Source organism: Styela clava, chromosome 3 (genome assembly GCF_964204865.1).
Source record: "Styela clava chromosome 3, kaStyClav1.hap1.2, whole genome shotgun sequence".
NCBI classification, from domain to species: domain Eukaryota; kingdom Metazoa; phylum Chordata; class Ascidiacea; order Stolidobranchia; family Styelidae; genus Styela; species Styela clava.
In genome coordinates this window covers 6,561,087-6,572,353 of record NC_135252.1, presented here as the reverse complement: position 1 = coordinate 6,572,353, position 11,267 = coordinate 6,561,087, and the positions used below count along the sequence as shown (strand labels likewise).

General features: G+C 34.8%; 1 protein-coding gene across 1 annotated transcript; it reads right to left on the bottom strand.

Annotated features, from left to right (window-relative positions):
• Positions 1-860: 860 nt before the first annotated feature.
• Positions 861-9,839, bottom strand: LOC120342438 (sialate:O-sulfotransferase 2-like). Its single transcript, XM_039411271.2, has 8 exons — positions 9,725-9,839; positions 8,993-9,116; positions 8,412-8,587; positions 6,323-6,521; positions 6,095-6,223; positions 4,233-4,375; positions 3,399-3,602; positions 861-3,202 (listed from the first exon to the last, which is right to left on the bottom strand). Exons 1-8 carry the CDS (start codon positions 9,759-9,761, stop codon positions 2,835-2,837), a joined length of 1,380 nt encoding a protein of 459 aa, XP_039267205.2. The 5' UTR covers positions 9,762-9,839; the 3' UTR covers positions 861-2,834.
• Between the last annotated feature and the right edge of the window lie 1,428 nt (positions 9,840-11,267).

Here is an 11,267-nt window from a genome sequence, read left to right as displayed (position 1 = left end):
TTTGATTTCAGACATAAAGTTTTTTTTATTTGTGATTATTCATCCTGCGGTCAATGACCATCATTTCTACATGGGTGTGGAGTTTGCAGCCTTGAGCCATTTTTTTTACTGCTCGATATTTGTATTAGTGTTTTTCGTCAAACCTATGCATCATAATGACGCACAACCTGAACCATAACCTGTTACAATAATATGTTCAGGTTGTGCGCAATCTTGGTGCACAAACTACGCAAGCACCAAATTTACTAGGAAATAAAATCAATAACTTTTAGGTATTTATTGAGATATTTGTTTTTGGGTCGCGACCCATATACAGTATATGGAAATACTGTCGATACATACGCGTAAAATAAAGAGTACTACTTCAAAATACCCGTTTTGTTGCAATTATCAATACAAGCCTGCTAATGCAGTCGCCAGTGGTTCAAGTGGATATACACCCGGTGGAGAACAGTCAATTATTTGTTAGCAAGAATTGTTATGCAGCGGGATGATCACGACGACGCAGTGAAAGATAATGATATCACGAGAACAAGAATGAGAAAATTGCCACATTTTATAGTATATCCCTGGGAAAGAATGTATTTTATGTTCCATGTCAATGCTTTTCAAACTACCAAAGACTCTCAACACTTTTGATTCTTCTCTTCTATAAAAATACATTGTTATTATATATTCGCATTTCCATCTGTTTGTTCGTGCTCCCAGATAACCGATCAGCGGCCTCCTAGGATGACGGGGTCCCCTTTTAAGAAACCCTGTCATAAACTAAAAGAGGCGACCGTGCTTCTCTTGCCTGTTGTCATGCTGTCCCTGGAATTCAGCTACAACAAAAATTTCACGAAAACCGATTTTTAAATTTTATGATTTTATTAATATTCTCAACGATGAATGATATACGGGTGGTAAAATGCCAAGTCGTTCCAACAACATGATCATGTTTTGCAATTTACAACCAATATTTTGTATGTAACTTTGTTTGACAGAGCCCCAAGAGCTCTAACTACAAATATCAAAAATGTGAGGCCAAAAAAGTCACACTACAACATTGTCAAATGTGCTGTATTTACGATAGATAACAGGTTTACCAAAAAGAATTACATGAAAAATGGTAAAATAAAGATCAATTCAGCAATATCTACTTGGTGATATGCATCTGTTGATGATTTTAAGTGTTTGTTTCGGAAGTTTAATAACAGAATTAATTGTGGTTGTTGGGGATGTTTTAAAAAAGGTTGCATGGAAAAAAGTTTTCACAAAATGTCAAGGTTTATGGGTAGTAGAGAAGTAGAAAAAATACTCCCATGTTTTTTTTTTCATTTGATAACCTCGCCACAGAACTTTCCCAATAAGTATACGCAGCAATTGCGAGAGGCAGAAATGCCAAGATGGGATTTCATCGCATTGCAAACCAATATATATTAGCAATTCTTATATATATTCGCGCATTCCCATCTGAACAGCGTGGAAAAGATTATACCCATTTACACACTTTAAGAACTATTTCAGATGAGCGTCATATTATCGAATATCAGTAAAGGAATAGTGCAATGGGAAAAGACATATAAGGCGGAACTTTCAGTAGTATGCAATCAAATAATCTTATTGTTGAATAATATATTTAAAAACATTTCGTCACGCCGACTGCAGTCCAAAACTTTTTGTCTCTGTCTGAGCATAGATACCAATTGACACTCATGTAAACTGGTAAGACAGTAAGAGGCACGCGATGGAGCAAATACTAAGAGTATCCATCCCCCAGCTGTCATTTGAGTGGGTACTGCTGTTTTTATTGCATATGTTACTGATCTTTTTGTATTAAAGATTTGCTGGCATCACCGATTTAAGGATGTTGGAAACCAACACGCAATATTACAAAACTTACTTTCAACACGCGGTTTAAGAGAATGAAAATGCTGAAACTAGTATTCTTTAGAACAGCATACAAATTCTATGGAATGAAATTATACACAAAAGCTCGTCAAAAACCTATAGCTCAATAATCAAGTAGAATTTGATGCATGTGCGCAAAAATGTGCGCGTTACTACGTACAACCGAAGCACGCACGAAAATGTGTGTGATGTACTATAGGTGCACATCTCGGTTTCGAATACGCATACCTTCTATCTCCACAAGGCTATATTAAATTTGCCAAAGTCAATGCAGCACTGAAAGGTTGAGGTTCTTCCAAAAGAAAACACGTTACACATCTTTAGATACCAGTGGACGGTTTTACATGGCCTTGTTCGTAGTGAAAGACGAGGTCAAATATTCCAATCCAATTCAACTAATACAATATTTCCCAAGTCCCTAAGCTTAAAGTAGGAAAACGAAATGCGCGCGGCAACGCAAATGTAATTTAAAGAGCGCAATAGAAAGTGGCTAGATGCTGTCGATGGATCTTGGCTTGTATTAGTGAAATAAACTACCATTTATTCTACTAAAATTGAATTTCTGACATTGTAAAGAGATTCAATTTTACTATGTATGCAAAACTAAACCATGTAGTTATGAAATAATGGTTTTTAACAAAAAGGCGTTCTTGAAGTATTCGTACCAAGATGGCGCACAACCTGAACATTGTATGTTTACCAGGTTGGGGTTCAGGATGTGCGTCATCTTTGACCGAATACTTTGAATCCACTCAAAAAAAAATGGTTAACATTATATACTCCACACCCACCTGGGTATCATTATATATGTCATATACATTATATCTAAACAATGAAAAAACTTTATGTCCCAAAATAATGTTAAGGCCCGATTCTGCCGGACTATATAGTCTCGCAATAGCTACGTGGTGTAATATAAAGTGATACATTGACTAGTACGGTTAAAAATACGAATCGGGTAATGAAGGGTGGTTGTGTTCGAGTAATAAATCATTCATTTCTCGGATTTTTTTATCGAATTCATTTCTTACAAGTGCATCAAAGGGATCGAAGTTCAGTTTTCGTGGTGGCCGCCTAAATTTTCCTATTAAGTCCAAGTCCATACACATAAATCTCCGTTCAAATGATTCTTTGTCAGGCCCAACAATATCTTTTGGTAAGAATTCAACAACACGGCGAATTTCCTCGATCGTATTGTTCACCAGATCTTCGAAGTAAACAACAACAACTTTTTCCATAAATGTTTTCAAAACAACATTCGTGGTGCCAAACCAATAGTCCGGTCGATTCGAGGCAAAACGTTTGAAGTCTGAAAAAAAAAATTTACTTAAAAAATCTATAGGCAGATCATTGGAAACTTTTCCAACCCCAGAATAGAATTTCTTAGATTCCTCGCTGTGTATGACTTGTTGAGCAATCGTAGATGAGTTCCTAAGCTATTTTTTCATTGTCCTTGATAATTTCATTTAACTCCTTTTATTACCTTACCGTCTGAATATCCTTACCCGGTGTTCGGAATATGTCGTTGTCTACAACCCCCGTGTGATTTAGGGTTTTTCTTCTTACAAACTCTGCTAAAGTTGCATCATAAGGGTTGCGTATTAGTAAGACTGCCATTGTATACAAAGGAGAAATTTTGAGTTCGAACAAGTGATCTTTTACGACAATTGTTCGTCCGGAGGAATATGGCAAATATTCTCCCAGCATACCTGTAATAAATCAAGACGAAACGCTTGCCATTTGTAAATGGATATAATGCAAACAGCTAGGAAGTGCTTCAAAATTTGACACAGACCGAACAACACGATGGCAGGCTATATTCATATATATTTCGAATAATTCGCTTATCCATGGCTTGTATTCAACAAATAATAAACAAGGATTGTGTTGTGGAACGTGATATTACTTATTGGTTGTCATTGATTAGTATCAAGAAATCCTTATTTGTCATAGATAGAGGATCTTCATTCCAATACTCGATATTAGAAGACGAAGAAAACAAATACTTAAAATGTGATCCACCGATCCACCTTGGCCGAGTTTTATTTTGATTACAGATAAAATTACATTGGTCGTAACTGTAATATAATATGATGGTATAGAAATATAGCCATTCCATTTCACAACACTTAAAAATACCGACAACTGGAAAGACTCTATAATCTAAATGGATTTTAGCTAGCTCAGAATTTAGATTGTCTTATTAGTCTCATTTGCTTGCATCATATAATATCGAATAACAAAGAGGGCATGTTATTTGTTCTAGCCAGATATTGAAATATTCTAAACATTGTTTCAATTTAACAACATCTAACATAGCATAAAACTGAGATTCATACCTCCTTCATATAAGACTTCGTCTTTATATACACTCCCTGTATATATTCCCGTTGCGATTTCAATCAAATGTCTTATCCATGTGTTGCCAGATCCATAGTAACTTGTAAGAAGAATCGGTTTGTTTTGTTTTAAAGAAAGAAATCTGGAAAACATAAAATGTTGCTGAACAAAATCAATCAAATTGAAAACAAATCAAAAAGATACTGATAAAAAAACTAAAATCGAAATCTTTAATTAATAACAATCACACGAAAAGTTTGATCTCTTTTTTCAAATGATCTGATTTTTTTGTTACCGTTGGGATGCATTGCAATGTGTACATGTTATCAAAATTGATTTAAAAAAAAGGATATTTGCGCAAACTGCCTGTTCCTCTCTGTTCAGTTTTTACAGAGGTGCCATACATTGTCAGGCAGCACCAGTAATTTCCTTACACCCCCCCTTCAATTTCAAACACCTAATTTTGAGGTGCGATTCCACACTGTAATTCCTAACTCAAATATACTTGTATTTAAATATATAGAATATGGTATAGTTATCAGTGTAGATCAGCTGTTCTCAAACCGCGGGTCAATTACGGCCCGCGTAACGATTTAAAATGACCCGCCGAACTTGTGAAAAAGTTAAACGGTTGAACTTTTACTGCAAATAAACACTAATACGTTTAAACCTTTTTGTGTTTACCCTCTTTGCGTTTTAAATACCGCCAATTGTTACACCATTATCACAGTTTAAAGCACGAGTATTTTGTAACAATTCAATTACACCGATATCTTTGGTATACGTATTAGCATTACATACGAGAGTATTTTAAGTATCAGCCGCATATTAACCTGCTGTCACAAAACGAAAACTAGACTCTGAAAATAGACGTTTTTCAGATGAATAGCAGCGTTCTTATTTCCTCATTGAATAGAATCAAACTCCAGCGATTTGTCTTCCTGGCCAACAAAATATTTCAGTTCTGAAAGAATACAACATTAGCCGTCATTATGAGACGAAGCATTATTTGGATTATGATTAGTTGACGCGCGTATTTCAAAATTTAATTCATTGCTAAATTCATACAAACGTCAAACAAACATGTTCAAAGAAATATCAAATGAAAGTGAATCTACGTTATTGGCCAGTTATATTGTAGCCCGCAACATCGCTAAAAGGAATCGCCCGTTTGTTTAAGGGGAATTTTTCCGCGAATATATGCTGCAAGTTTTGGAAGTCATTTCTACTGATACAAAAAGTAACTTTCCCAGCATCAGTCTTCTTAACAACACAATTATGAACCTAACAAACCATACCTTCGGTTCAGACTGACAGACAATCTTTTAAATGCGTTATTCGTTTTTTTATATATGTAAACTTGGGATGTATTTTGTTTAACGAAACAAGCCACAAGTAGCCATTTATACGGGGCGGCATGCTAGTTCAGCAAGTAACTTCATTAGTCAGTTGCAAATTTATTGTTGAAAGTCGTGCTTGTTATTTATTCCTCGGGTATCCTATCACCTAACTATTATAATTATTAATTTTATTATATAACAAACTGCGATGCTAGGTGTATCTAAAATCAATCATACAGCCTGTTTTAGTGCCTATGTTTGAAATTTTCTCCGGGCGCTTGAGCGCGCCCTGAACCCCAGCCGTGCCGTTGCGCCCTTTTTGCCGGTCTCCTTGCCCGTGGATATTCTTCTGCTTCCATTTTTTGACCGCGATAAATCAACTTTCGGGACCCCCTGGTGCAGATCGTTTGCCAAATACATAACCAATTTTTATGATTTACAAAATATTAACCACCCCCTAAATTTCACCCCCCCCCTCTAACGTAAAGTTCCAGATCTAACATCTTCAAATGTAACTTTACCCTATTGGACTACAATGCTTGTCAATAATCGTCGTCCTGAACACCTCAACTTCTTTATCTGATTCCAATATTTCAGTTTTATCATTGCACCTTGACATTATTCTAGTCATGTTATCGACAGATTCGAATCTGAAAATGAGAGAGAACATTTTCAAAAACACAAATGATACAAACAGAGTCATTGAGTGGGTGAAGTTTGTAAGGAGGAAGTGAATAATAACTGCTTACAGTGAATAAGAATCCGAGCATAAACAAACACTTCTTTGTGGAATCGGCACTGCATAAGTGAATTGTCTCATTTCACAATTCCAAATACATTGCTCTATTGATATTTGAAAACCTGACAGCGCAATCATTTCGCCGTTTAACCTTTTCGGTATCAACATGCAACCGACTCTTTTCTGCTGCAATGACTCTTCTGATATACCTGTCAATGCAAAGTTATTATAAGTAAATATGACTTAAATAGCTTCGGTGCATAAATTATTATAGGAAACGAATTGCTAACTTCTTGTTCTAATCCTTTTGCAATATTCAATATACTTACTCATATGAATGTCTCTAATCTTACCATGCTAAAAGTCGATATATAACACAAAAGTCTACTTATTTCAAAATTTTCGCAACCGACTTGTCTTCATAGTAAAAGATAAAATGAGAATACAAATTACAACATGTCATTATTAGTAATGGCATGATTTATATTCTATGATTGCCTGAGTGCGTGCTTTCATAGAACATACTATGTAATCTAGCTTTGTTTTGTGAAGAGCAGGATGGTCCAAACTGCGGCCAGCATGCGACCCGTCGACACATCCCGTGCGGCCGCAGAACAATTTTAGCGTACACTACTAAACCATTGGCAGATATTTGTATTTATGAGCAGAACAATTTTGATTTATTTTTAAACCATTCCAACTGGGAATAGTCCTTTTTCTAATCCAGATGTCGGGATTGATGTTTGTTAAATTCACGGAATTTCATTGTTTTATCTATAAACGTCAAGACGGTGGCAATATGGGAATGACATCCTGTGATCGGTAAAAGAAGAATGAATTGTCTTGTGCAGACGGGACCTAGCCGATGAGATGATCTCGCATCAAGTAACTTCTCATTTGAAGAGACGTTTTTGCCTTTATTTTAGTCAAAACACTCCTCTATTTTCAAGCGTTGGCCATGTCACAGCAGTGACGAACCGCAGAGCTGACTTAGTGTCGTGTAATCAAGTTTTTTTTAAAACTTGGTCCGAGGTCTCAAATTAGACGTACTTGGTTGTTTTTTGACGGTAGCACTAGGCCTGCTCACGATACAAGTGATAAATTCATCATACAATAGGTGTAGAAAAAGGTGATCGAAGCAAACTGAGAGCAAACGTATTTCCTTACCCACAACAACGTTAAACCACAGTGTCTGGTGTGTTTTCAAGTAATATCTGTCACGAAAGCATATAATTTTAAGCGACATTACAAAACCAAATACGAGAAAAGATACCGAAAATACCACGATATTTCTCGGGAAGCAATTTTAAAATAATAAGGGCTTTATATAGTTTCCTTGCAAAACTGATTAAAACGATAAACTTTCATTCTTAAATATATTTAAAGTGAGTGAACTCCGACTGCGGCCCGCGAGAACGCGAGGAAAAGTTTTGCGGCCCTTCAACCTCGCACCACCTTGGTGTAGAGTATTTGAGCATACGTTATGAGCATTCAATGATTTAAAGTTACTGTAATCATCCATTTTCAAATCATGCTTCGTTACAATAAAATATTGCATTCACCACCATTGATAAATTTGATATCTGATCTCTATACATATGACCACACATTTTCGATCACATAGAAATCCAAATTCCCTTTTTCCTCCGTAATGTTTAAGTCAATGAAATTCAAGTAAAGCAAGATACATTATAATGAGCAAATGTTAATACAAAAGAGAACTTATTGAGAAGGTGCTGAAAATAATATTATATATACTATGAATTCAGGGGGTGGTATCATTATTTAACATTTCCCCATTATAAAATCATAAAATATAAAAGTGTTTGTATTTATACATCACGTCTTTGTTCCAAATAAATTAATACAAATATTTTGGTAAAATCATATATCGACTACTTAAAAATGTAAGATCATTTTTCAATGAAAACTCGAGCAAATCTAAATTAACATTTTCAATTTTCTGCAATCCCGCGATTTCATAAACCTATTAGTGTTGTCTTAATCACGTACCTTGTTTCATCGTAGTTAGCGACATAATTCTCGTAATTTGTACTGTAAAATATTTATGTAATGTTGTAAATTTGATCTTCACGAACCTTTTTCACAATTGCTAATTCTGCTATAGACATGGAAGCTACTTGACGATCTACTTTTTCCAGCTTTATCAAAACTTATCGCAGATCGTATTTCATGGTTTGAAATAAATCCTTCAAACCCAGTGCTACACATACAACAATTCTTTGCCGTGTTTAATGCTGACAAAGTATATTTTCTGAAAATCAAAATACAATTATAATCCGAAAAACTCACTAACAACTGAAATTCAATTCCAAAATTCGACATAAAGTCACAATTTGTAATCTGCGTTAGGGACACGGAAAGGAATTTTTATCGACATCAGTTTATGTAGGTATGGCATAAAATGGATAAGTGGCTTGACAATGCTTTGACGACTCAAGTTCACAATATTGAGTCAAATTGAATTCAGTAATAAAAATCATCGTGTCATTTATCTTCTATTCAAGTTTACCCTTATACCTTTATAGGATGTAATGGTAATAACAACACCATTGTCTAAAATCGACTCTACGACATGTACACATGTACATTGTTTACTATGTCAATGTATTGAACTAGACAAGTAAACAAGGTACCAGTGATTCGTCAGTGTACTTACTTCTGAAAGCAATTGTCTATGCAACTTTCTCTTGTTATTTGTACCTCATCGTCAAATTTAACTTCTGTTATTTTAGGGTGTTTTTTGTTTTTTGGAACCAAAATAAAGCATCCCATGTCACGAACTGCAACAAATAAATAGAATCATTTTTGGAGGGGTATTTAGACACAAACCAGTTTGACCAACTTGGTACATTCAAGTATGGCAGCCGTATCAATGAAAAACATAACATTTAGCAAAAGTATATGAAACACAAGTGTTTTACATATAGTTACGGGTGTTGTACCTTTCAATAAAATGTTCAATTTAACTTGTTGTTATATGTTTTATGGCGCTTATAACTTCAGTGGTCTTTTGCGGCATAGCTCAATGCGAATTAAAAATTTTATACTAACATATTATACAATATTCACAAATATAAAATTATAATAAGTAATTAATCCTAAATATTTCTGCCCGTAGACAAAACAGAATCAATAACAGTTTCATAAATGCCCCTGTTACTAAGCACTTCTTCCAAAGTCAGTTCCTATTTAGGTTTTCTTGCCGTGCTAATGACTGGAATTCTCTGATGATTATATTGCTGACAATGCAATACTGATCGCATTGTACTTGTGTTAATTGAATTCCTACATCGTGCTTTGTAAACATTGGGTTTTAGACTATTATGCTTTTTATCGTAGCACTGAGTAGAATTATGCCAAGTACCGTAGGTCAACAAATAACACAAACCATCACATCTCAAAGTATTTGTGTCCAGGTCAGCCATAGCTTGCGCTTTGAGTGCATACTCGGGGACTGGATCTCTTATTTTTGTGTCGTTGTCTACTGTATTTGCTGATAGTGTTATCCTGTAAAAATTAGGGCCACAATCAGCATAATATATTTAAACCTAAAAAAAAACACAACAATCAAATCAGATTAAAAATTAGAATTCTAAAACTTGTCAATATCTTCATCAACTTGGTAAATAATTACCTCGACAAACCACGCCAAGTGGTAAGGACCGGTAATGTTCAGTAGTATTAGCAGTTGTTGACTAGATTCTAAAACAGGGGGAAGCAAAGGTTTTGCATCAAAGACAATTTTGTTTAATTTCGGACTGGCGGGTAGGGCATCTATAACATTGAAAAGGACTTTGTTGACATAATTATCCGGTTGTAATAACTTCCAAGTTTTCCTTGTTTACATGTATCAATCATACATGACATACACCAATCATTGATATAAAATTGTTAAAAGCAGAAACTTATTGAATCCTCAGACGGGCCGGTTCAATAACCAGAACGTGTCCGATTTGGCCAGTGAGTCTTTCTATGCCTATGTCTGTTTTAGAGCGATCCGTCTTTAATGAAAATATTAGAATCGAAACAAGTCCCATACATGCTATTGGAAAACTGTACTTCATTTTCTTGCAGATTATCATATTCTCATTTATTGCGTGATTTGTGGTTTTCTGTAGTACCGGTAAAATTGAAAACAAAATAACAAATACGGTAATTTCAATTGGATCGGTAGGAATTCGTTCGTGCTTTGAATTCTTCCAACTTATAGGTCATCGTGCTGCTCATTTACTATTTTGTTTGATGTAAAATAAAAGTTCAGAAATAATGCAATGCTTCTCGTTTTCTATGTTAACCAAATTTTCAGAGAAGGAAGGTAATGTGATTGGTAGTGCCATAAACTCGAAAAAGCTTATTTTGATGAATATGTCTTGTTTCATCCAACCGGAACAAACGTTGTCACCGTGAAAATTCATCTGCCATTGTCTCTCAAATTTATATATATACATAAATATTAATTCGTATGTTTAACGATGAAACTAAAATGAAACCTTTTATTGTCTTGCTATTCCTATTTTCTTTTCAGTAGAACACAGACCAATCAAGAAAATCGCTGTTGTATCTTGTGTTGAAGGGAAGGTTATATAAAGCTACACTTATCTCGGAGTATAATTCTAACTCTAACTCTCCTTCAATTGTTTGAGGTTTTACAACTTCTGGTGTAAATATACTGGACTAGATTTTTTCGTTTTTTCTTGCTGATTCACAGGACATGTATATAAGATAAATCTATAAGTTCTACATATTCGAAATATTGCTAGGGTATTCTTGCGCCGTTCGTATATTTGGACTCAATCCTCAAACATAATCGAGGAACATAGCAACAGATAAAATTAATATTTAAACCAATTGCGACAATGGTTAATCAATAACCGATTTTGGATAGACAATAGTTTCAAGTGATTGAAGGTATTGCTATAACGCGGGGTCTG